General features: G+C 49.5%; 2 protein-coding genes across 2 annotated transcripts; one reads left to right on the top strand and one right to left on the bottom strand.

Annotated features, from left to right (window-relative positions):
- Window positions 1–253: 253 nt before the first annotated feature.
- Window positions 254–23,807, bottom strand: LOC122379527 (inactive tyrosine-protein kinase transmembrane receptor ROR1-like). Its single transcript, XM_043361806.1, has 8 exons — window positions 23,581–23,807; window positions 21,256–21,487; window positions 20,311–20,867; window positions 19,842–20,071; window positions 19,345–19,674; window positions 18,892–19,027; window positions 4,236–4,368; window positions 254–985 (listed from the first exon to the last, which is right to left on the bottom strand). Exons 1-8 carry the CDS (start codon window positions 23,658–23,660, stop codon window positions 497–499), a joined length of 2,187 nt encoding a protein of 728 aa, XP_043217741.1. The 5' UTR covers window positions 23,661–23,807; the 3' UTR covers window positions 254–496.
- Window positions 13,193–14,991, top strand: LOC122379528 (alpha-L-fucosidase-like). The gene has a single exon (XM_043361808.1). It carries the CDS (start codon window positions 13,376–13,378, stop codon window positions 14,780–14,782), a length of 1,407 nt encoding a protein of 468 aa, XP_043217743.1. The 5' UTR covers window positions 13,193–13,375; the 3' UTR covers window positions 14,783–14,991.
- Window positions 23,808–27,042: the final 3,235 nt, after the last annotated feature.

Raw genomic sequence — 27,042 nt, 5'->3', positions numbered from 1 at the left:
AGTCGTCATCGTTTATTTCAAGGCATGTACGTGCATGTATGTGAAGTTATAGCCTCGTGGGCGTCAAGTCACCGCCAGAATTAACTATTGTAGATGAACTGTAAAGAATAACTGCGTCATGCTTAGGTGTGTATTGACTATTGTGTAAGATCAGACCTTCGCCAGAAGCCATGCTGTAATGTTGTAGGTAAGCATAGGTGTCGACGGCTCCGAGCTGCCGAAACGTTTTTCTTTCCAAAATCCAAACTGAGTATTCAAACAAAATGTAGGTATATTGCATAATTCATTCACAACAGAGAAGCTATTCTGCCATAAATCGCAGCGCACAAAACAATTCACGCTCGGAATATTTGCCGTCAGACTGGTCTGACCGCCGTATAAAAGTAACAAACGCGCCGCATTTGCACAAATTGTTTCTGATGTGGACAGCCAATATACAATCTCTTCCTTCGACCCTCCAGAGTATGTTTCTCCGCAGTCACTGCGCGACGCACCCTCAGAGTCTATCGATTTGGGAGCTGGGCAGACTAGAAGCGCTTGAGACGCGGCCCAGCACCACCTCTGTGGTCCTGGAATTCAGCGGTCGGGTCGGGGCCGCGGGTCGGGGCAGTGAGCCGCCGCCGGGTGCCGCGGGTCGGGGCAGTGACCCGCCGCGGAGTGCGGCCGGAGCTGCGCCGCGGGGCAGTGAGGCGGAGCGGCAGGCGCCGGGTCCCGGCCGCGGCGGACCATCCTCAGGCAGCTGGCCCAGTGATCGGCCCACCTCGGCGGCGGCCGCCAGCGGGCGGGCTCCTCCGACCGCCCCCGCCCGCCGCCACTCGCTCAGACGGGCCAGGATCTGGTCAAAGGTGGGCCGCCGGCCGGGGGTCTGCTGCCAGCAGTCCAGCATCAGCTGATAGACGGCGACAGGCGCGTCGTCAGGCCGCGGCAGCAGCTGGCGGCGGCGGACCATCTCCACCACCTCGGCGCTGCTGTACCCGTAGTACGGCTGTAATGGACCCGGGGTATGGTCAGGGGCGGGACGGGGCGCTGCTGTACCCGTAGTACGGCCGTAATGGACACGGGGGACCTACTGTCAGACACAGGGTACGAGGTACTGTTAGACCAGTGCAATGTGGTATAAGGGGCGGGACAGGGCAGTGCTGTACCCGTAGTACGGCTTTAACGGACAATGGGTACCTACTGTCAGACCCGGAGTTCGGTCAGATCCGGGGAACGGTCAGACCGGTACAGTACGCTCAGACACGGAGTGGGACACTGTTTTCCGTAGTAAGGCTGTAACTGTCCCCTGCTATTCTTTGTAAAACGGGACGGGCCGGTACTGATAGGAGAGAGTGGGGTAATTTGGCCGTTTTTTTTAGGAAACGATGTAACTAAAAATCGACAACATATTTCTGCATTTTCTCAACGCTGACAGGTGTGGCATACATTTTACTTTCTTGGACAGTAAACTTGACATGATAGAGTAACTATACCGGGTGGCCCAGAAAAAACGTTCCGAACTTTGGAGGCCTATATATCAAATTCGAGTGCAAATAACGAGACAAAATTTTCAGCAAGTTTGCGTCATTTCTTTGCGCATTGGTATGCTAAATTATAACACTATACCATCATTTTCAAGCTGGCAATCTTGAGTTGAATTAAGCAAGACGTTTTTGCTTTTTTGCCGATGTCAAACGCTAGTGATGATTGGGTTAGACGCCCCATGTTATAAAAAAGAATAGAAAAGTAGAGCATGTGAATGAAACCAACACGTATGTTCTTATTTTAAATATTTGTGTCTCACTTATGTGCCAAATATTCAAATACTGAGCCAAAATGGTGCTCATGGATGCCATTCGTTTTAACACCAAATCATGATTCGTGGCACGGTGCATGGATTACTGCTGATTACCCTCCTTTCAGTAGATCAAACAGTAAATCGACCGGATAAGGAAAACAAACTAAAACAGACTAGTTCCTGTGCCAGAAGACCACATAACATTTTATGAAAAACAACATTGCCAGCAGATGACAAAAAAGAAAACTGGTTGAAAAGCTACCTTTTCCCAGGAATGTCAGCCAGGAAAGCATTTGAGCCACAAGATGGTTAGAAAACTGGAAACTTCTTCCGATGCCACTGGCACAGAGCCATCGTGGTTGCCTGATGGAATGTGTCATCCTGAGACCCGAACCATCAATGAGACTAGCTGCCAGTAGCAGCCATGGCTCTAGGCCGTGGTGCCGAGGGGTGAAAGTGACCTGTTCACTCACATTTTTGAGTAAACATCGGAGCAAAAAAGTAATTTTTACATGGCATGCTTGAAACACGAACCGTTTAAAAAGTAATTTACCGAACACCATGAAAATCACACCATTTACTGAAAATGTGTGCCGCATTGACTATTCGAAGTTTCAATGTTGTATCCTTATCACTTTCTGAGAAATATTGATTTAAAGTTGGGAACGTTTTTTCTGGGCCACCCGGTATATATTGAAATTGTGACGTATTACAAAGGTCTGCAAAGCGGCCAAATTGCCCCACTAGCAGGGTTATTTGGCCGGGGGTGTGGGGCAATTTGGCCGGTGTTAGTTTGAGGCCATGATTTTTGTTATAGGCGAGTCAGCTTCACATTCAGCAATGACGCGTGTCCTACGACGCATTTGAAGCATTTTGGAGGTTGACTCAGCCGTCACAGGGGTCGAAAATAGTCTTAATAGCGGCTCTATATGCGATGACAGTTTTTTTTTTACGAATATCTTTTGAAGTAATCAAGCTAGGCCAAAACTTAAAGTACCATCGTAATTCTCTCGTCATTCCGCATCGAAACATGCATGTGTTGACCTCGAGAGGTCAAGGTCAAGGGTTGGCTTCAGGTCACGTTACCTCAGGTCGCTTGACATCAAGGTTACGTGAGTTCAGGGTCATCATGTAGGTATATCATTCGATGCGCCTTGACGAGCTGAACACAATGAGACCATTTGCGCGGCTGTATCTTTTTTTCTGTAAGTATTTATTAGCAAAAAAGCGTTAGGTAACCTTTGATGACGTCACATGCCCCTACAGCTGTCCAATAGGAAATATAGCATCAAGGTAGTCAAAGTTGGTCATGAATTATGCCCTTTATGGTATAATTGACCATGACAACTCGGCCGTCACAGCATAGTGACTCTGAGCGCACCGGCCAAGTTGCCCCGCTTGTCCCGGCCAAATAACCCCACATTGCCATTCTGAAAAATTTTGTCTATAAAGTCGTCATGGCTGTACCTACAGAACTAGATGAAATTGCTCTTGGAACCGCTGAACACCCTAAAAATGGCGCTATAGTAATGTTGGAATTCGTTTACAGCCCAAATACTACATGTTATAGGTACAAATTTTTAAATGGAAGTAAAAGTTACCATTTTCTAACGAAATTCACCTTTTATTAATTTTGAATAAAACTAGGAGGGGGAAAATTTTGACATTTGTTCTCGAGTTAGTTCTGCCGATGACAAATGAATAGAGACTAAAGTTATTTCATTCACTTTTATCAGCTTTCGTACAGATGGGGGCGGCCAATTTACACCACCGGCCAAATTACCCCACTCTCCCCTACTCGATCGTGGCAAGCAATAGTTTCCGGAAAGCACATTGGTTTGCTTAAAGGGACCCTCCTACCTTCAAAAAAGTTTATGAATTGGCATGAAAGTGATGTCGCTCGGTTCAGAAAGAGCGAAAACGAATATCTACCAAATTTCATCGAAAAATATTCACCGGTTTTTAAGATATAAGACTTTTACTTTTGTTTACTTTTTGGGATCTCCGCTGTTCCTAGCGACTTTATTTAAAAGTGCGGCATTTGTTGCGCGCAACGCAGCATATACCACCGCGTGCTACAAAACGTTGTAGTCAAACATTTAACAATCGTTAGATATCTGCGCTGACGTCACACATTCAGAGGGGAATTCCTATGCATTAGCCCCTCTGAATCAAAATGCTGCAATTTGGAATTCAATATTTCCGATTTAAGGCATTTCTGGATGTTGTGAGTGCCGAAACCGGTAATTGTGAGCCAGGGACCCCATTTTGGCTATCTCAACTCAAATCTAATGTTAAGGTGGGAGGGTCCCTTTAAAGGCGGATGGCTTTCAATTTTCATATCCTGCTACTGGTCTTTGGGTCTATGTACTTCGGTAGCGAGGCCCCGTTTTTGCCCGATGGACTGACCCCAGCCACCGGACACTGACTGTCCGTGCTGCCGGAGGTGACTGCTGACCTGGAGGCCGAAGCTGAAGAGCTCCCAGAGGAGGACGCCGTAGCTGTGGACGTCCGACTCGGTGGTGAACTTGCCGTAGAGGATGCTCTCGGCCGGCATCCAGCGCACTGGCAGCAGCGCCCGCGACTGCAGACTGCGCACAGAGAAACGAGTCAGCGGTTACAGAGACCATACTGCAGCGCTCTGGACTGCAGGAGCGCGTCACTGCTCCGACCACTGGTCACAAAGGTTATATCCAGGGATGCGGAGCCGTGGAAATTTCAAACGGCTCCGGCTCCGGCTCCGGCTCCGGAGAAAAAAATCGGCTCCGGCTCCGGCTCCGGCTCCGGGTGAAATGTTATGACGGCTCCGGCTCCGGCTCCGGCTCCGAGTAAAATGGTCCGGCTCCGGCGGCTCCGGCTCCGGCGGCTCCGGCTCCGACTCAGTACATCCCCTATGCAATCAATTAAATACGGGTGGAAGAAAAATTGGATTGGTTATACGCGTTACCTACTCTTGCCATGACCGGCTCACCGCGTCCCCGCGCAAACGCACCTCGGAGAGAACTGGCAGAACAAAGGACTAGGAAGCGATGGCATTGGAAACGCAGTCGCCGCAAATCGGAGTTCACTGAACCATCGTAAGCTGACACCCATCTCGGCTGCATTGGGGGGTGGGGGGGGGGTGGGAAGAGACGGTGCTGGGAGTCGCAGTCCACTGCACTGGCTTCAAAACAATGGCCGTCACCTGATGACCGGTCCTCATGTTCTGGGGATGCAATAGACGTGAGGGGGGGGGGGAGGAGCAGACAGGAAGTTGATTGCGTACTGTGGGATACTGGGGATATTCGGCTTTTTCATTCACTTGATGGCCCATGACGTACTATTGGTCTCAAGATAAGGGCCCAGGCGACCTGTAGTTTTGATGCGGTGAATATCCTTACCCTCGCCACAACTCGGGCCGAGTGCACCCCTCCTCCCAGCCAGCGCCACCCCCACTCGCATTGTGGCGAGGATGAGGGTATTCACCGCATCAAAACTACAGGTCGCCTGTAGTTTTGACTATTACTATTGAGACCAATAGTACGATATGTTTTACTGCCTTGTACCTGCTGTCAAACCGAACTAGGTCAATTATTTTTTCCTCTTCAAAAAATAAAAAGGAGCCGGAGTCGCCCCCTTTTTTGGCGGCTCCGGCTCCGGCTCCGGCTCCGGGCTATATTGTTTCACGGCTCCGGCTCCGGCTCCGGCTCCGGGCAAAATATGCTGGCTCCGGCGGCTCCGGCTCCGACTCCGGCTCCGGCTCCGCATCCCTGGTTATATCGCAGCACCCGGGACAATTAAAGGAACGTGTCACTGCTCAATTATCCAGTCACAGATTATATCGCGTCACGCTTCCGACTCAAATAAGGATATGAATTACGTGTCCTTGCAAGGAGTCGGACAAATTATTAGAATAATTTGCTTATAAATGGCAGCAACATTTACAAACGTGGGGACGGACACTTGACATTAGACGCTTGGGCTGTTTTCCTAAGGATCGGACAACGGTGCCACTACGAAGTGGGACGTTCATGTGCCACCCGAACAATGCAACTGAAAGCCCGGCTTATGAGCGCCTAAGTTCGGTTTGAATTGTAACGTGCCACTCGACCGTAGCACTACCCAGCATGAGCCACGGTAACACGCAGTGCGGCCCGTCGGATATAAACACTCTCGCTCACTCCAGCCTCCGCCCCCGCCCCGACACATCGCACAGTGGATCGGTCGGTCGAACAAATAGCTCAAAATTACATCGAGATAAATATTTAATTGATTACAAAGCATATATTCGGAGAGTGTCTGGCCTTTGGAATCATTGAAAGCTTGTTTAGTTACTGCCGGATAAGCATCGATCAAATTCACGATATACCGCGATCACTATTCACTAATGTTTGTTACCAGTTACGACAGCGTTGAAATGCCAGCGAATCACGATATTTCCGTGAGGTTTGAATGACTGACTGAATCTTCCAGTCTGATAGCGTAAGCTTGTAAAATATATAACTGAATTGAATGATAACTAAACATGCCTAATTTAGCGGCTAACCTCCGATACCTATATAGAAATCAGTGCCATGAAAGTGAGAAATAGTTGCATCGCGCGATTATCTCGGTTACCGGTTAACTCGGTTGACGATTAGTTAGGTTAAAAGTTAAATTGGTTAATGTTTAACTGTTAATTCCGTTTATGTTCCACAGCCTAGCTCACCATTACCCGAATCACTTGTAAATAGAGGTTATCAAGCCAAACGTAAACTGAGATAGGTATTCACTTTAAACGTTATGCTAGTTAGCCGTTACCTGAAATAATCGTAAACAATTAGACTGCTAACCGGGTTAACCGTTAACCGGGCTAAGTATTAACCGAAATAACCGTTAAAGGAAAAGGGCCACCTTTAACATGGGGATTGAAACTGAGATAGCCATCTTGTAGCCCGTGTCCGAAAACCTAACTGTTTACCTCCTTACGGCCGATTTCGGCCTCCATTCGTAGTTATCGGCAATTTTAAAAGAAAATACGCCAGGAATGCGTTCTTATCCCAGGAATGCGTTCTTATCCGACAATACAGCCACCCGCGGCGAGGCTTTGGTTTTTTACCAATCGGCTCCAACCAGCTCAGCTTTAACCAATCAGCTCATCTGACACAATCCGACGAGTCTGTCTTCTGAACGCTGATTGGCTTGAGTGTGACGTCATCGCTATGCCATCATACAGTAGGTGTCGTAGAGAGTATCAACATAGTACCAATATGTTAAATAGTTTTAAATACTTTTTCGCGAATTGTGCACTTCTGGCACCAGTTTTAAAAAGAAAATGAAAAATAATAATGTCAAAATGAAAAACAACGATATCTTCATATTTCACGAAGGTGGCCCTTTTCCTTTAACCCGGCAGACGGTGGGCCCCCCGGCCACCTTCCGCGCGGTGGGGGGGGGGGGGCATTCCCCCCGTATCTCCGAAACTGCTGGATGGATCCGGAAAATTCAAACGGTGTTCGATAGCCCTGTAAAATTTGTCTAGGGGAAACCAAATTTCATTGACCTCGGGGTCACTGATGACGTCACAGGTTAGGTCAAAGATAAAATGTTTCACCGTTCACGGGTCTTCTAGGGAAAGCGCTATAACACCGAGTAAAACGCATTTTGTCGAAAATCAGCGATAGGGCGTCAGTTGTCTAGTACATATGTTGCTATTAGAGGTCACTGGTCATACCAGGTCAGGTCACAGGTCAGGTCACCAAGGGTCACCACATGAACCCAACTTTACTAACGTTGTGCGATGCATGTTTTATGGCCAATTTTTCATTTCCAACTCAATGGTGTTGGTTATAAGACCATCAGATACGGTTTAGGTCACTTTCTGGTAGAGGTCAGGTCAAGGTCAGGTCAAAAAAGGTCAAATTTCAAAATTGATAGTTTTGCATGATGGGTATTGATTCGATGCAGCTCGTCAAGGGGAGTCTAATGGTGGTCTTTGTTTTGCGCTACGAGGTCTAGAATTGCTAAAATTGAGTTTGAAAACTTGACGTCATCAATTTTGAACAGTTTTTTCGCTATAACTTGGCAAAAAAAGAGGTATCGATCTCAAATTTGGTATGTAGATAGAAAGCAATAAGGACTATTACATACATTCCGTTTTTTTTCGAAATTCAAAAAAAAACTTTGGATTTTTCGGCTATTATATTGAAAAATCTATTTGGGGGGGGGGGGGGGTTAAATCCAAAAATCTTTAAAAATCCGAGATAGCAGCTTTGTAGCCCTGTTAATTCTACACCTTTTATGTTGAAATTTTTTCTGTATCTCTAAAGCTGTAGGCCTTACAGCTCTTCCCGCGAAACCTTTTTTTGGGTCGAAAATGGCAGAAATGACGTCACTCTGACGTCATTAGCGGCCAACCTATCATAGCCTTTGGAAACTTTTTGGTCACAATGTGCAATAGCTATTCACTGGAGGGTACTGAAAGTTTGGTGACGATCGGCGCAGCGGTTCTGGAGATATATCGAGAAAAAACTATAGGGGGGGGGGGAATGCCCCCCCCCCCCACCGCCTGGAAGGTTAATTGAAGTAACAGTTACATAATCATAAATAATCGTTAACAGAGCTAATAGAGCGCTACAGGTTAACTCGTTTAAAGGGACCCTCCCACCTTCATGGGTGAAACTTTGACATCACCATTGGGGTCCCAAACGTCCAAGGGGGCCTCCATTTAGTGGGGGCCTCCAAGCAATTAGGGGCCTCCAATTGCGGAAGCGGTAATTTACGAACCACGTCAGGGCCTCCTCTAAGAAATTTTCACTGGGGGACCAGAGGCTCAGAAGCCAAACCTAGGGTACCCCCAAATCCAGTTTTCTCATTGGATTTAGGCCACTTATTTTTCGTCACAGCCCGGATGCCATGATTTTTTTTTAATAATAATAAAGAAATGGTAGGTCACCTGACCTTACTCATGGGTCCAGGCCAGCAGGATGACATTGTATGTAAATATCCCCCGCGTCGACCGAAATCGACGAAAATTTCTGGCTTTTTCACTTTCGACAATAAAACAAAAAGCCTTTATTATAAAAAAAATTAACGGCACAGCATTGCGCAAGGAATCTAACCGACCGCAGAAAGTGTGAGGGTTAGGTAACCCTAGCCCGCACCTGGGTGGAGGGTTGCCACCCCCAAGTTAGTTTTTCTGCTCTACACTGAACATTTTTTAAGCTTGAAATCTCATTTTTGGATAGCTGCTTTTCTATCTTTTCTCAGCGTCCATTGAAAATTTCAAGTTTCTGTGGCTTTTGGGTTTGGAGATATGATCTTGTTCTTCAGGTCATGTCATGACCTAAATGACGGATACCCAATATCTTGCGTTGGCTATGGGCCTTGTGAGCTTTTGAGGCACCTTGATGTCGTTTTTTTGCCAATCTTACCTCCCACCTATCATTGAACATGTTGTTCTGCCGTCTGCGATGTACATATGTCAGGGTCAGGGTACATCGGTACATACACAGACATACACAGACATACAAACACATATCATTGACCTTGACCTAACTTGACGTGAAATGACCACAGCCAGCAAATCAGTCGGATAGTGTGACAAAGAGCTGTTCTAGCTGGCTTGGCACCAATACGGCAGCGTCATCGATATATGATGGGTTGGCCCGCTGCTTGTGTAGGTATTTTATTCGACATCACCACAATTTATTCAAACAAAATTTTAAGCTTCGCAGTCAAGAGCAACATATTCTTTGGGAAGAGACGAATCCAATGATAACAAATTTTACCTCATCAGGCAGTCATTGACCTTCCAGGTCAGGTCAAACTAAAGAACGTTGCTGTTTAGGGTCACCGTTGCCCGTTGGAATATCACGTGCGCTGCTCATCATATACCGATGACGCTGACGTATTGTGGTGCCAAGCCAGCTAGAACCTCTTTGTCACACTATCCGACTAGGTTTTTGCTGGCTGTGGTCATTTCAGGTCAAGTAAGGTCAAGGTCAACGATATGTGTTTGTATGTCTGTGTGTGTCTGTGTGTATACTGATGTGTGCACCGATTATGAATGTGTCCCTATAGCATGAGATCATGAACTGAGAAGCTTTTACCAAACATACAGTCAAAGAAACTTCACGAAAGTAAATTCAGCTCGCCTAAAACGCAAAATTTTTAGATGGCCTAGGCTGACCTTGACTCTGACCCTAGCGTCTCTACATCATCGAACAACATGTTCCATGATAGGTGGGAGGTAAGACTGGCAAAAAAGGCCGAAATCAAGGTGTCAAAAGCTCATAAGACCCATAGCCAACGCAAGATATTGGGTATTTGTCACTTGGGTTATGACATCACCTGAAGAATAAGGTCATATCTTGGAAACCAAAACCACAGAAACTTGAAACTTTCAATGGACGCTAAGAAAGGATAGAGAAGCAGCTATATGTAGCTATACGAAACATCCGGCTTCTAGCAATCAAAATATTGAGTGCAGAACAGAAAAAAAACCCTGGGGGGATTTATTCAAACAGGTATTCCAACAGAGTCCCGCTTTTTTATAGGTGACCTTCGATTTGTGTACCTAGTAGTGGTGTCAATCGGAACTTGAATCTTCGGAATTCCGATTTTGTCAAATTTCCAATTCGGAATTTGGTTGGACAATGACAGCAGGCTTTAGACAACTTTGGACAATCGCTTGCTACACCTCATTTTTTATAAAGTAATCGTGTTTAACATTGATTGGCCATTAGAAAGCTCAGTTTTCCATATGATTAACACTTTTGAGCTGGTAACGATACATTAAAAGCGAATTAAATAACGGTGTTTAGTGTAAACTATTGCCTAGATGTCGGACATCTTTGGACAAATGGCTGGCTTGGACATTTTTGGACGGACAGTCGACGTAAGTATTGGACATTGGACGGACATTAAACATACGTTTTCTGAAATTGACACCACTAGTACCTAGTCTCTAAGTTGCCCAGGGGGCCTCTTATTTGTAGGTACATACAGTACAGAGAGCCTCCTACTTCGACTACTTGCACAGAGAGCCTCCTTTTTGTACATACAGCTAAGCTTCTACAGGTCGAGCGCCGGCCTCCTATTTGTACGTACAGAGAGCCTCCTACTGTTACAGAGGGCCTCCTATTTGTCTAGGGGGCCTCCTATAGGTTAATGGCGCCTCCTATTTGGCCAAGTGGCCTCCTATTCGTCTAGGGGGCCTCATATTTGTCCAGGAGGCCTCCTGTTTGTCCAGAAGGTCCCCTATTTATCCAGGGGGCTTCTATTTTCCAGGGGGCCTCCTCTTTATCCAGGGGGCTTCCTACGTGTTCAGGGGCCTCCTATTTGTCCAGGGGCCTCCTATTTATCCAGGGGTCTTTTATTCGACCAGGGGTCTCATAATTGTGCAGGGGCCTCTTATTTGTCCAGGGGTCTCCTACTTGGGCCTCCTTTTTTGAAGGGCCTCCTTTTTGTTAAGGGAGCCTTCTAATTGTTCAGGGGCCTCCTATTCGTACAGAGGGCCTCTAGCTCCTACTTGTCCATGTGGGCTCCTATTTGTTCAAGAGGCCCTCCTATTTGTACAGGGGGCCTCCTATTTGTCCAGGGGGCCTCCTATTTGTCCAAGCGGCTGTTATTTTCCTAGGGGGCCTCCTATTTGCCCAAGAGCCCTCCTATTTGTCCAGCGGGCCTCCTACTTGTTCAGGGGGCCTCCTGTTTGTCCAGGGGGCCTCCTATTTGTCCAGGGGGCCTCCTATTGGTTAAAGTAGCCTCCTATTTATACAGAGGGCTCCTATTTTCAGGGGGCCTCCTCTTTATCCAGGGGGCCTTCTTCTTGTTCAGAGGGCCTCCTATTTATCCAGGGGCCTTCTATTCGTCAAGGGGGCCTCCTATTTGTCCAGGGGGCCTCCTAATTATCCAGGGGGCCTCCTTTTGTGAAAGGGGCCTCCTATTTGTCCAGGGGGCTCCTAATTGTCCAGGGGGCCTCCTTTTGTGAAAGGGGCCTCCTGTTTGACTAGGTCTAGGGCCTCCTATTTGTCCAGGCCCAGGGGGCCTCCTATTCGTACAGAGGGGGCCTCCTACGTCCAATACTTGTCCATGGGGCCTCCTACTTGTTTAGGGGGCCTCCTACTTGCTCAGGGGGCCTCCTATTTGTCCAGGGAGCCCCCCATTTGTCCAACAGGGCCTCCGATTTGTCCAAGGGGCCTCCTATTTATACAGAGAACCTTCTACTTATATGAACATCGGACCTCCGTTTGTAAAGTAGCTGGTGCGTCTCGGGGGCCTCCACTATTGGGGTCCCAAAATGACAATTGGGGTCCCAAATGTTCGCACTGGGGTCCCACATGGGACCTCGAAAGTATACAAAGTTACACCCATGCCCACCTTCAAAAAAGTTTATGAATTGGCATGAAAGTGATGTCGCTCGGTTCAGAAAGAGCGGAAACGAATATCTACCAAATTTCACCGAAAAATATTCACCGGTTTTTAAGATATTAGACTTTTACTTTTGTTTACTTTTTGGGATCTCCGCTGTTCCTAGCGACTTTATTTGGAAGCAATAGTTTGGCAGCTGAAAGTGCGGCATTTGTTGCGCGCAAAGCAGCATATACCACCGCGTGCTACAAAATGTTTTAGTCAAACATTTAAAATCGTTAGATATCTGCGCTGACGTCACACATTCAGAGGGGTATTCCTATGCATTAGCCCCTCTGAATCAAAATGCTGCAATTTTGAAATTCAATATTTCCTATTTAAGGCATTTATCGATGTTGTGAGTGCCGAAACCGGTAATTGTGAGCCAGGGACCCCATTTTGGCTATCTCAACTCAAATCTAATGTTAAGGTGGGAGGGTCCCTTTAAAGGTTAAATCGTTAATGGTTAACACAGTTAAGGGTAACCCATTTACTGTCTTTAGCAATTCGAATTCGCATTAACATCATATAGTTCGGTACACATTTTTTTCAAATCTTCCTTGAAAAGCGATAGGTACACGACAAAAATTACAACATGCGTAACACTTTGGTGTATGTACAAGAATAAGCTGCCCACTGTTAGCATTAAAGGGACAGGTTTATGTCTAACATAGGGAATGGTGTTGAGATAGCACTTTTGCTCATTATATGCTAAAACCACATTAATCCGGATTCCGGAGCCATTCGTCTTAAAAATAACTATTCGTCTAAAAATTAGTTATAAATTGACAGCGCTAGAGAGCAATTTCGATGGTCTTTACCAGATCGCAAAGGTCTTTACCAGATCGCGTAAAGACCTTGGCGATCGTCGGTCACCGGCCGCCAGTATCGCGGCTTCTGCAAATTGTGTCTGGCGCACCGCCGAGTTGAGTGTTTGAGCCGTTCGAATGGCCCACTGTGCGCCGGTCACCGACCGCCAGTATCGCTTCGGCAGAGTGTCTGGTGTACCGGCGTATCGTATGTTTGTGTAGCGGCGGCTCAGTGTTCGACCACAATCGGCATCAGTCGCAGCTGAGAGACCGAGAGAGTGAGAGTCGCGGCTCTCTGTGAGAGGGAGATACGGTCGGTTTGACGCTGTCAGTGCATCGCTGTGGTGTGGATTGCAAAGTGGCTCGGTGACTGAGAGTTGTTACGCTTGAGTTGTTGGTCGCTGTGACCGCGCCGTTCGCGATGCTGGCGCGTGTGACGGCTGCACTGCTAGTGCTGACTGCGCTGGTCCCGGCGCTGGCGCAGTACCAGCCGACCTGGGAGTCGCTCGACTCTCGGCCGCTGCCGGAGTGGTACGACGCCGCAAAGGTGGGCATCTTCATCCACTGGGGCGTGTTCTCGGTACCCAGCTTCGGCAGCGAGTGGTTCTGGAAGCACTGGCGCGGCGACCAGACCGACAAGTACGTCCAGTTCATGGAGAAAAACTACCGGCCCGGCTTCACGTACGCCGACTTCGCGCCCGACTTCACGGCCGAGTTCTACGATCCGGCTCAGTGGGCGGATCTGTTCCAAAAGTCCGGTGCCAAGTACGTGGTGCTCACCTCCAAACATCACGAGGGTTTCACGCTGTGGCCGAGCAAGTACTCCTGGAACTGGAACGCCCTAGACGTCGGCCCGAAACGGGACCTGCTGGGCGACCTGGCCACCGCCATCCGCAACCGCACCGACCTGCACTTCGGCCTGTACCACTCTCTGTACGAATGGTTCAACCCGCTCTACCTGAATGACCGAGCCGCCAACCGGAGTGACTTCGTAACGGGCAAGACGATCCCTGAGCTGCATGAGCTGGTGGAGACTTACCGCCCTGACGTGATCTGGTCGGACGGAGACTGGGATGACACGCCAGAATACTGGACCTCCAAGGAGTTTCTGGCGTGGCTCTACAACGACTCGCCGGTGCGAGACACGGTAGTGACCAACGACCGCTGGGGTCAGGGCACCATGTGCGAACACGGCGGCTTCCTCACTTGCAGCGACCACTACAACCCCGGACACCTGCTCGAGCGCAAGTGGGAGAACGCCTTCACGCTGGACCGCGACTCGTGGGGCTTCCGGCGCGAGATGCGCCTCGAGGACGTGCACGCGATCGAAGAGGTGCTCGCCGAGCTGGCCGAGACAGTCAGCTGCGGCGGCAACGTGCTTATCAACGTGGGGCCGACGCGCGACGGCCGCATCGTGCCCGTGTTCGAGGAGCGGCTGACGCAGCTGGGAGAGTGGCTCGGCGTCAACGGCGCCGCCATCTACGGCTCGCGGCCGTGGACGGTACAGAACGACACGCTGCAGGGCGACGTGTGGTACACGCAGCGCGCCGGTGACGTGTACGCCATCGCGCTCTCCTGGCCGGCCGGCGGCCAGCTGCGGCTCGGCTCGGCGCCGCAGCAGCTCACCAGCTGCCAGCTGCTCGGCCACGGACCGGTGCCCTGTCAGGACGGTGTGGTGGAGTTCCCCGACCTCACCGAGGTCACCGGCCGCTGGGCCTGGGTGGTGCGCTTCTCGGCGCCGCAGAGCGACAACCAGGTCAGCTACGAGGTCCCCGAGAAGTCAACGGGGGAGGAGAAGGTGGAGACACCGAGCGTGGTCAGCCTGTAGTACCGACTCGGGGCGACCTGTATACCACACAGCCGACAGCCTGGTGTCAGACACCGGTGGGCCGGGCATGGGCTGAATTAGTGTCTTTCGGCTCAAGTGATTATAATCCTTAAATGCAAAGTGATACTCCATCTATTGTGATTGTTTCCCTACGTTATATATTCTGTGAGTCACGTAGAATAAATACAGAAAAGCTAGTGGAGAACAGACGCACTCGTGTACTTCTTGCCCATACTTGGACGATAGGAAGGCATTCAAGGGACACAAAACAAAAAGGTCGAGGACCTCTTAAGGTCGCCAAGATAGCTAACACAGCTCGTACTGAGATAGCCGTATCACTGCTGTTTGTATTCACCCGACCTAAGTGGGACCTTCCTTGGCAGATGTTTTATCGGGAAATACGCAGTCAATAGCCCGGCCGACCGAGCCGAGATCGTTTACGTATCGGTCACCTATATTCAGCTCCGATCAGTTCGATTGGTGATCCAGTTGAGGCCTGGGAACAATTGTTAAACATAAGAGAACACTGGCTGTTTTGTTGATAAGCGTTTAGGAAGGCCTTTAAATTAAACATTCATTTGCTTTAAATTAAGAATAAAGTTAAAAATGATGATATATAGCTCGACGTTTCGCAATTATTGCTTATTCATGGGCAACTGAGATACAGCACAATTTGGTCAACATACACATTAAAAATTCAAATATCATCATTGACAGCACGCTTTTCTATAAACATGTCTTTCACTAAACGATATCGTATCAGTTCGATCGATCGAATGCGTTTCTACGTACACGTCCGTTTATGCAAAGTTCGACCAGCCTAACGTAATCATCCTTTTCTGGAACTGGGAGTTGGACATCGTCCACTAGTCATAATACTTCTTGAAGGGCCCTAATGGCTCCATCATTTGGTACATTTGTAGAGACATGTTTCCAGCTGTGTTCCAATCACTTGGATCCCATAATCTGCCTAGCTTCCTTTTTAAGTTCATTTCAACTTCAGCTGATACTGCCTTCAGTCGATCTCTCAGATGTTCTGGAAGTTGCACAATGCACATGGTTTCCAATGCGGTTCGACAAGATTACGTTCCTACTTTGCAAAGTCTTGATTGCATCTTCTAGATATGCTTTAGCTGCTGGCAGTGGCGCGGGAACTTCTTCCAGACTGGGGGGGCTGAACCATAATAGAAATCAACCTAGGGTACCCCCAAATCTAGTTTTCTCACCGGTTTTAGGCCACTTATTTTTCAGACCTTGGCCTTTTCAACAACAAAAAAAAACGAAAATTTGGCAACCTGGAGTAAAGGTTTTAATGTGCCAAATGAGTTGCCGAGCCAGTGAAATAGGTGGATTTTTCACTTACATGCTTTCTTCCTTTGTGACCCACAACCCCTAATTTGGGGAGGACAAGCTGCCCGACGGTTCCTGGCCTCATGAAACGTTGTGGGGCACCGCCCCCACGGCCGCAGAGTTGTGGGGGCAAGCTTCCCCCACTGCCCCCTCCCCCGGTTCCCACGCCTATGTATGAATCTATGAAATTATGTTGGTAGATTTCCGATTTCGATTCCTCCAGCTGGGGGGGCTCAAATACATTACGAGCCCCCCCAGCCGAAAAGCTGGGGGGGGCTCAGCCCCCCCTAGCCCCCCCGGTTCCCGCGCCACTGGCTGCTGGAGTGAAATGCTGTTTCTTCTATTTCGGCTGTAGTGGCGTTGAGGAAGGAAGAACTTTTTCCTCTATGCATCTTTGAAGAAACTATTCGTTCGATCGTTCGGTTTCATTTTTGGCTAACGTAAATTGCTTGTACTTAATTGGCTCTTCCATAACACTTCTTGACATGTTGAGTATATATAGATTGACAATTGTTGATAAGCGTTTAGGAAGGCCTTTAAATTAAATATTCATTTGCTTTAACCCGCGAGTTGCTGGGGGGGGGGGGCGTTAAACGCCCCCACTTTTTTCGCCGGGCCATAGCATAAAAACGGCGCGCCGCAGGCGCGCCAAATTTTGGGTACCTATAGGGAATTGATTGAAGTGTATTGTGACAAAGTTTCAAAAATCGGTCGGAAAATTTTTGAGATATCGAGGTTTTAGTGACGTCATGATTTCCGAGTTTTCGACCAAAAACGGCATATGTTCAAAAAATCATATAAAATCACAGAACAGACATACAGACATGCCGTAAACGTCATTAGACTGCCAATACCATGATCAATCATGTGGCTATCTTCGATTATTGATTATCGTTCCGCATTTTCCATAATCTTGAACTGAATCTTGGCAATTTTTCGTGACTACTTCACGACCATGATACATGAATTTCTTAAATTGAGCTTTTTGAGCCGAACACGTACACATATGATAAAATGAATGTCACCATCGTGTTCTACGCCCCAAATTACCTATGAAACATGTGTCACAGGCTGCGAATATCAGTTTTGATTTTCGGGGATATGTGCCTACCCGGTTGACCTGACCTTGACCCTGACCTACGCTTGACTGACCCCTACATGGAGCTGACACTCTTGTAGGCCTTATAAGATGGATTGTGCACCGTTTTGACAGAGTTTATGGCGAGAGGCGCCCATTGCGAAGTCCTGAAGTCCATGCTACTGAAAGCCCGATTTCAGGTGTTTGACCTGACCTTGACCCGACCTGTGACCTCAAAATTCAACTTTAAAGTACTCATCTGAAGCGTCTCGTCGCGCTCTTTCGTTTGCCGCCTCGTGCGTTTCGCTGCGCCTATTGGTTCTCGAGTTATCGCCTGGGGGCGTTTAACGCCCCCCCCCCCCCCAGCAAACGGTGGGTGGCGAAATACCCCAGCAACTGCCGGGTTAAATTAAGAATAAAGTTAAAAATGATGATATATAGCCCGACGTTTCGCATTTATTGCTTATTCATGGTTGCCCATGAATAAGCAATAAATGCGAAACGTCGGGCTATATATCATCATTTTTAACTTTATTCTTAATTTAAAGCAAATGAATATTTAATTTAAAGGCCTTCCTAAACGCTTATCAACAATTGTCAATCTATATATACTCAACATGTCAAGAAGTGTTATGGAAGAGCCAATTAAGTACAAGCAATTTACGTTAGCCAAAAATGAAACCGAACGATCGAACGAATAGTTTCTTCAAAGATGCACAGAGGAAAAAGTTCTTCCTTCCTCAACGCCAGTACAGCCGAAATAGAAGAAACAGCATTTCACTCCAGCAGCTAAAGCATATCTAGAATATGCAATCAAGACTTTGCAAAGTAGGAACGTAATCTTGTCGAACCGCATTGGAAACCATGTGCAACTTCCAGAACATCTGAGAGATCGACTGAAGGCAGTATCAGCTGAAGTTGAAATGAACTTAAAAAGGAAGCTAGACAGATTATGGGATCCAAGTGATTGGAACACAGCTGGAAACATGTCTCTACAAATGTGCCAAATGATGGAGCCATTAGGGCCCTTCAAGAAGTATTATGACTAGTGGACGATGTCCAACTCCCAGTTCCAGAAAAGGATGATTACGTTAGGCTGGTCGAACTTTGCATAAACGGACGTGTACGTAGAAACGCATTCGATCGATCGAACTGATACGATATCGTTTAGTGAAAGACATGTTTATAGAAAAGCGTGCTGTCAATGATGATATTTGAATTTTTAATGTGTATGTTGACCAAATTGTGCTGTATCTCAGTTGCCCATGAATAAGCAATAAATGCGAAACGTCGGGCTATATATCATCATTTTTAACTTTATTCTTAATTTAAAGCAAATGAATATTTAATTTAAAGGCCTTCCTAAACGCTTATCAACAATTGTCAATCTATATATACTCAACTGGCTGTTTTATTAACCGCGTTTATACACGGATAACGTTTGCTGGGGCCCGTAATATGTCATGTACGTTCAAAAACCTAAAAAGCGCAGAGCGTACGATATCGCATTTTATATCACATGCACTCTGCGGCTTATATGTAGTGTACACGTACGTCATAGCTTTTGTGGGTAGTTGGGTGTTACCAAGCATCAACGTCTCATGGTAACGATTTGGCAACAACTGTACATAAGTGTACACCCACGGTAGAGATGCATTACACTGCGCCCGGAATCACTTACCGGTAGTAATCTGAAGAATAAATATCTCTGGAGAGACCGAAGTCTGATATTTTGACAGTCAAATTATCGCCCACCAGGCAGTTGCGTGCGGCCAGGTCCCGGTGCACATAATGGTGAGTGCCCAGGTAGGCCATTCCTGCCGGCGATGCTATATTAACGTATTGCAACACTAGGGCTATCCAATAACACGAACACTTTTTTTTATAGAATTTACAACGTCACCCGTCTGGTCAGCTCTAGTCAGTGTCCGACTTAGCCTGAAGCAGTCTCAGTATGTATGTATTTATTTGAACACCCACAGGTATGCCAGACGGGACTACCGGTGTAGTCCCGTCTGGCTCCGACGCCGGTTACAGTACCAGCAGTCAGAGCATCATTGTGCCCCCACCACCCACCGTGCGCCATGACCCGACCCGAGTGTCCCGGCGTCCACCACATTGTCCCATCTCTCACCGTCGGCCACCTGAGTGGCGATGTGCAGCAGATGCTGCTCGGTGAGCGGCGGTCCCGCGACTCCGTCCCCGCGCGGTGACCGGGCCACCAGCAGCGCGTGCAGGTCGCCGCCGCTCATCCGCTCGAAGACCAGACAGCGCGGAGTGGCGCGCTGCACCACCCCCAGCAGGCGGACGATGTTGGGGTGGCACAGCTCGGCCAGCAGGCGGCCCTCGCGCTCAAAGTCGCGCTCCGTGCGCGCAGAGACGTCCTCTTTGAGCGTTTTGACGGCCACCGGCAGCGGAGCACCGTCTGTGCCGTAGTCTGACAGTTCCCCACGGAACACCTTGCCTATGGTAGATCGCGGGAGGTCGAGAGAAGTGAGAATGGTTAGTTACCCGGCGCTATTGAACTACATCAGCCTTGTGAGCTGTGGTAATAGGTTTCAATTATATATACGTGACTTCTTAAAGGCAATGTCAGCCTAAGGACTGAGGAGTGACAAGCGACTCACTTACCGAACTGTCCCTCTCCGAGCTCCTCCTTGAAGGAGATGCTCTTCAGTTCCAGCTCGATGGACTGTGGTTTGGGCGGTGGGTCAGCGGCCAGCTCCGGGTCCGTCCTCGGCTTCTCTGCCACCACCGTCAGCTTGGTGTCTGCGCTGGGCTTGCTCGCCGGTCCTCGCCGTGCGCAGCGGCAGAGACAGCCGATTGCCGCAGACAGCAGCGCCAGGACGGCCAGGGAGCCGCTGACGTCACAGGTGCTCACCGTCAGTAAGGACCCAGAGTGAACAGTTTCATATCTCAGAATCAATGGAGAGAACAAAATAGTTCTGGCTTTACCGACATCAATGCAAGCTTCTTAATCTGAGTACAGACACAATAGAGCCCTACATTTACGTGAGCATTGAGCAATGTTATTTTCAGCTAAGACAAATAGCTAATCCACATTGGGGTGCTCTGCAAGGAGGAAGCTCTGTCCACTGACCATGGCAGCACGATGTACCAGATGTACCACAGCAGCGGCCGGTGGCAGCGGGGCACGGCGCACAGCTCGGCCTGCACGCCGCCGCCCTCGGAAGCCGTGTAACACCAGGGCTGCGGCCGGCCCTCGCCCGGCCACTTTCGGCAGAAGGCGTGGCCGCCGAGCACGGCCGGCTGGCGGCGCGCCAGGCGGGCGTACTGGCCGTGCCGGCTCCAGGCGCGGCAGCGGCGGCCGGACGCAGCGCGCGCCTCCACGCCCCGGTACCCGGCGCCGTCCCCGTGGAAGCAGGCGTCCTCGGGCCGCGGCGGCGCCACGTCCGGCACACCGAGCCGCAGACAGCCGGCCGCCTCCGGACCGCCCACCGGCGGCAGCCGCTCGCACACGGGCAGCTCCACCTGTGAGAGGATGGGGTGCGCCAGCGCGATGGCGTGCTCGCGCTTACAGCGGGCGTCTCGCAGCAGCTCACACTCGTCCCGGCAGATGCGGCGGGGCTCTCCTCCGGCACCGCACGGCGGGAACGCCGCCAGGCAGATCCCCGGAGCGGCGAACTCGCTGCACTCCTGCCACCGCGGAACGAACAGTCAGCGGAGAGGCCACTCGGGCCGGCTGAGAGGCCATCAAAACACGGTTAACACTCGCCGAATGGTAGGCTGTGATAACATCGTAGGTAGTATAAACAAACTATTCTGTCATAATTTTTATCAAAGCTGCTGTGTTAAAATGCTTCAAAACAAACGGGCAGGAAGTTGTAACTGCCATGCTCTGATGAAGAGGTGTCGCTGTTTCCTCTACTGGAATCGTTGATATGGCATCGATAAAGCATCTGTTACCGCCTATTTTGAGCACTCGGCGGCGCACTCTCGTTTCTTTATCGGGGCTGGCGAGGTAATATGCTTTTTAATCCATTTACGCGAATTAAGAACACCTTCCCCCCTATGTGCTCCCTACCTGAGAGAGGTCGGGTGAGTCCTGCACCACGGAAAGGGCGTCGCGCACGCGCTCCTCCACGATGGCCAGCGTGTCGGGCGGTCGAACCAGCACCGTCTGGTTGAGTAGCAGGAAGGCGCACACCTGACCGCGGTAGGGCGCGCACGCCGTCCGTCCCTCGGGTGGGGACGGCGACGGAGAGCCCCGCGGCCACAGGCGCGCCGCCCGGCCCACCGAGCGGCCGTCGGATGACCTGTCCGAATGGTTACTTCTTTACAAAGAGTCAATGCCGCAAGCATTTTTAGAATTATGAAAACTCTACCGGCATGCAATGGGCAGGGTCCAACAGATGGCAAACCTTCAGTCAACTGCCATAGGCGGTGGAACGGGGAGGGCACCGGGGCACCGTGCCCCCCTTTGATTTTGGCATTTTCACATTAGCCTTATGGGCGTTGCATGGAAAGAATGGGACCAAAAGTCGGCAGTGCCGGGTGCACCCCCCCCCCCTTAATTAAGATTGCTCCGCCGCTACTGTCAACTGCCAATTCATGGTCGACCACAGACTAAATTTCCAAGTGACATTTAAAGGTCAACTTTTAGTTCATTTCAAGCGTCTTTCCGAGGGAAACCTGATGGCGGTAAAAACAAATGTCATGCATTGTTATGTAGAAACATTGCTTCTGCATGTGTCTAATTTGGCAGTTTTCGTCCTCCCTGAGTCGAACCGTTGCCCTGCGCAGTAGCGAAGGAACACCCTCAATTAGGGAGGGGGGGGGGGTGGGCACTGCCGACTTTTGGTCCCATTCTTTCCATGCAACGCCCATAGGTTGTAATGTTAAAATGCCAAAATCAAAGGGGGCACGGTGTCCCGGTGCCCTCCCCGTTCCGCCGCCTATGGCCCGGCGGTCAATCTGAGGTCAAGACTGCACTCTGTAAAAGTTTTTTGAAAGAGCTATCGAACTATAAATATACTACATATATACTATATATATAAATATACTATATACTAAATATAGCTATCGAACAGGTGCATTAAAGAAAATTGAAATTTGACCATGACCTTGTACCGGTTTTCTGACCTGGTGACCTGACCCAAGGTCACCCGGACCTGAAATTTTCAGGTCATATGTAAAAAGGTTGCCCCATAAGCTGTGCAAAATTTGGCGGCGCTGCACGCCGCCGTTTTTCGGCTATCTTCGAAAAACCTTAGGGGGGCTCGCATCGACCCACCCCTCTGCCAGGGCGAGGGTTAGGTAATGGCTTTTCCGCGTCTTTTATCTTTTTTGTTTCTTAGATAAGTGGTTGTAGCCAATGATGCTCCTCCCTACAATGGCGAAGTTGACTGAGACCATAACTGAGACGTACGTACGTGTACTTACATGCGGGCACAAGATAAAAAAAAATCCAAGCCTTACGAATTGTTGGCTACGATACCCTATATTGCAACGCATTGAGCTTCAAGCCTCGAGTAGGACGGTTATATGCATGATAGGATCGCATTGCTTCATTTTTCACTCAGGATGCAGAATTGATGCATGATATGATATGACAAGTTTTGCGAAGCTATGTGCCGCAGTTTTCTCGACACACGTAAAAGACTGGGTGTGACCGAACAGGATGTGACCGAAAATGTCACTGTTCCGTATAAATTTGTCAAGAATTTTCCGCTGGTAATCAAAATGTCGGCTGTGCTGTGATCCCTTGACTTTTGACTTTTGATCTGATTTGCCTCCCGATTGGCTGTCCGACTGAGATCAGACCAGTGCTTCGTTTGCCTACCGTTCTTCCCGTCCCTTCCGTCCAGTCGGCGCTCAGCGGCCCGCGCCATGTGGGACCATGTGTGGGCTACAATCCATAGGTCACCACCGTCCTGGGCCGACGCGACGGCCGCGTCCAAACCCGGTCAGTTTTTCACCATGAACGGGAGGAGATCTCGTTTGAAATAAATGCCTTCCTGCTTGAGCAAAACAAAACCGTCTTAGAGTGAACGAAATGCGTAATTCAAAGCATCAAGCATCAAGCGAGCTAGTTCTCGCCAATGGCATGCGTCCCGTTAGGGCACCGCACCTTGTGTTTACATAGTTGCTCGCTGCTGCAACCGCTTTGAAATAGCATGACTCACTGCACCCAAACTGAAAATCGTCTCAGCCTGGGTGAGTGGGCCTAGTGAAGCTTGTCGAGGATGCTGGTGCCGGCTGGCCGCGGCAGATTTCGAGCACGTGAGTTAGCCGGCTGAGTCAGCTGGTCGCTGGGGTCGACGCCCCTCCGTGGGACAATCGACCGACGAGACGACCCCGTCTGCCGCCGGCCGGTGAGTCAGGGCGCGGCCGGCGGCTGGATACTCACCCGGGCCGGTCGGCGGCGGCGCTGGTCAGCACACAGGTCACCAGCCACACACGGACAGCCTGGCTCCCCGCTCCACGCATTGCCGCGGCACTACTGAGCGGTCCGCACCGCCGGCTGCTGACCGGCCGGCCGTGCCCGCCGGCGGCGTACAAAGGGGCAGCCGCACCGCCACTAGTATCGACCGCGCCGGCCGCCGCGCCGTGCCGCCCGGCACGTGCCGCGCGCCCGGCTCTGGAGGGGCGGTGAGCCGCACCCCGCGCAGCAGAGGCACGCGCCATCTGGCGGTCCCGCGGTCCGAAACATCCGAGCATCTCATCAACGCGGCAGTTAGGGGAAGGTGGGGTAAGACGGCCCAGCGGGGCAAGACGGACCACCAGCCCTCCCGGCTGAACCGCTGCTGGTATCTACTGTTTTATGCACTCACTATGTTTGTTTTCCTTCGTAACAATGGCCACCTTGAGCTCATGCTGCTAGGATGCATAGCTTTTGAGTTATTGAGAAAAATGTTGTTTTTCGTCAAACCGATCTAATATAAGAGGTCTACGGGTGATTCAATTACGGCGCCTTTCTTGCATGATAATTTTCTATTTTGCACTTAACTGTGAAGAACAAAGTTATAAACTTAGTTATAGTCACACTTTAGGAAAGGCAAGGTTTTGCAATGTTGGGCTATTTGACATATACGTCATGATAACGACAGAATTTAGATTTGGGGCAAGACGGACCACTGTGGTCCATCTTACCCTGTGGTGGTCCATTGTACCCTGCATATGGAAAGTTCTTTTCCAAAACATTGACACAAGTTTAAGCAAGCTCATTTTTTCAGGAAGGAGTCTTTGTTGCATGTGAGCCATGCATGCAAGTGCCCAGTTAGCATGCATTCATGCCAAACGACAATCAACACACATGTTCCCAGCTTTTAGCTGCACTTCCATCACACATGAGTAAAGAATAAAGGCTCATTTTGTTATTTTACCATTCTGGTTACTTTTTCTTACAAGAGTACAGAGCAGAAGTGTAACACACATGAACGGATAGCAGGCACTGCTGGGTGGTCCGTCTTACCCCACGTTTTTTCTTGCCTGGGTTTTTGACATGTCCCTCTTTAAGAGCATCCACCACCAAGATGTCTTTAATTTGAAATTTAATCTTTACACATATCAACAGAGGAAGGATTGAGCATTCCGAAGACTATAAATAATATGAATTACGAGAGCAGTGTAGCAAGATATGCGGCCTCAAACCTTAGCTGGTCCGTCTTACCCCACCTTCCCCTACACATCCGGGGAGGTAACGGGGAGGGGAGGGGCGGCGGAAACGGCGCCTGCGGGCGTCTGCCGGGGAGGGTGCGGGTTGAGCTCGGTGGGGTCGGAGGTCTTGTGTTTTCAAAGTGATGCAAATGTCGCGAACAAATGGGGAGTCAGATTGCAATGCAAAGTGCATACTGCATAGTGCATACTCATAGACATCGGTCGCCTTAATTTCAAATTACAATGAATAGGTGTGTTATCTTTCTAGCCTTTGGTCGAACGAGCACAATGCGCAAAGCGAAATTTTCGTAATGCCCAGATGCAGATGGAAATTCTGAGCATGAGCGACCGGGAGACCATGGCCCATAACTAAGCAGACGCTGTGCCCATTTACTTGTGAGTTGTGATGTCCTTTGTAGTTTCACCCCTTCTACCAAGTATCGTACAGTAGGTCTACAAAATAAGTCCCCGCCGTATGCGGGTCCCCAGTGGGCAGTTAACTTATTTTGTAGACCTACTGTACATAGGTACCTACTATTCTCAATGCTTGTGGGTGGCTAACATGGCAAGTGTCCGCCGTCCAGTGGCGCGTGCAAAATAAAAGCGTGTGAACTTCTCATAAAATTAACTCAGCGATTATTGGGGTGGTTGCACCGAAACTTGGCGTATCTCACATATCGCCCAGGCACCCACTGAGCAGTGCATTTCCATGCATCTCGGCTGAGGTGATATTGCACGTGCGCGCGTGCAATAGTCGCTTTCACATCTCGAGAACGGCTGGGGTGATTACGCTCAAATTCGGTACACTAACGTTTGGAGTCGTTTTTAATAACACACACGAATCATTTCTCACTTTGCACGTGCGCACGTCCAGGGTACCAATTCTACATTGAAAACGACTGGACTTATGGCGCCCGAATAAAGTATATTGTTATGGAATGGCTCAAAGAGAGCCAAACGTTTCTTTTTCTCACAAATGGGCGCATAACCCATGACTAAAAAGAGCTACTGCGTCGTGGAAAAGCCGCCGAATTCAGGTAACGTATCATTCGTCCCCTCGGATCTAGCAGATGTCATCGAACATTTTTTTGTGACTACAGTCTACAGAGACATTACCGACCAGAAACCGTTAGGTCGCACGCCAAACTACCTACATACATGCAAGACATATAAAGAGAAAAAATATGATGTCCGTTTAAATTAGAAAGAGCATCAGTTAGGGTGGGTCATGCCATGAGGATCCCTGAGAGACACTTTAACGTTGGACGTTAAAACAGACGTTCAGACGTTCGAACGAGGGGGGGGGGGCATGCACATTTTTTCCACTCCCAGTTTACTGACGCAGCCTGCTTACTAATACTCACCTAAACAATACTCCTAAGCCGAACAGTTGAACCTGACCTGTCGAGCCCTGCAGGCAATACCACAAAGCGCTAGTACGGTCCCCCAGCTGTAGGTGGCGGCAGTGTCGCGCCATTTGGCCGCTCTCCCGTCCACCGGCCCTGGACTCGCCTCGACGAGTGCTAATAAGAGGAGAAGAGGCTCTCGGTCGCAGCTGTTGGCCCACAAATATCGCGACTCGCCAAACCCGAGCGAAATATGGGCACTGTCGGACACCTACTGGCCTACTTTTTGCATACCCCGACACCCGACAGGGACCAGCGCGTGCGGAAGAGTCACCAGGCTATAGAAACGGCCTTATTTTTTGGTCAGCAGCTACAGAATTGATGTGAAGCCTAGTATACTGCAATTTTGGCGGCGAAATCGCTGTAAGTTACGCTCGGAGATTGCAAGGAGAGATGACGCAGTTTCGCCCTCCCACTCCCCTTACGGGATAAGGGCTTTGTGCAGACAATAATTGGTAGCGACAATATAGGACTGCCTGACATACCTACGTGTCAATGCGACTGGCGACAATTACAATCAACGTGACAAGACGGGCTGCGACCTGACATGGCGGTTTGTGTGCCAGCTTCCAATTCATCTAGGCGGGCCAATTACGCCAAGGGGCTCAGCCTGGAGAAGTGAAGACCGTGCTCAGGGTCCACGCTGGTCGCTCGTTGCGGGCTAGACCGGCTGGTCAAACCAATAACATTTTCTGGTAGCAGGGGTCATGTGAGTTGTGGAGCCATTTCTTTTTCTGATCGTCACTGGTACGAGCTTTGGCAGCTCCCCAGTGATCACAGATGTCGCCGTCGTGTGACAGATGGCT

Source organism: Amphibalanus amphitrite, unplaced genomic scaffold (assembly GCF_019059575.1).
Source record: "Amphibalanus amphitrite isolate SeventyFive unplaced genomic scaffold, NRLGWU_Aamphi_draft 000079F_arrow, whole genome shotgun sequence".
NCBI classification, from domain to species: domain Eukaryota; kingdom Metazoa; phylum Arthropoda; class Thecostraca; order Balanomorpha; family Balanidae; genus Amphibalanus; species Amphibalanus amphitrite.
Note: the sequence above shows the minus strand (reverse complement) of the source record. Positions and strands in the feature narration are given on the sequence as shown.

Excerpts from the sequence above, each read along its gene's own strand:
- LOC122379527 (XM_043361806.1), bottom strand. The coding sequence starts at position 23,660 with ATGCGTGGAGCGGGGAGCCAGGCTGTCCGTGTGTGGCTGGTGACCTGT. Across the intron at positions 4,369-18,891 it reads TATTCTTCAGATTACTACCG|TCTGCAGTCGCGGGCGCTGC; the intron begins GTAAGTGATTCC and ends CTCTGTGCGCAG. Across the intron at positions 986-4,235 it reads TCTTCAGCTTCGGCCTCCAG|CCGTACTACGGGTACAGCAG; the intron begins GTCAGCAGTCAC and ends GGTCCATTACAG.
- LOC122379528 (XM_043361808.1), top strand. The coding sequence starts at position 13,376 with ATGCTGGCGCGTGTGACGGCTGCACTGCTAGTGCTGACTGCGCTGGTC.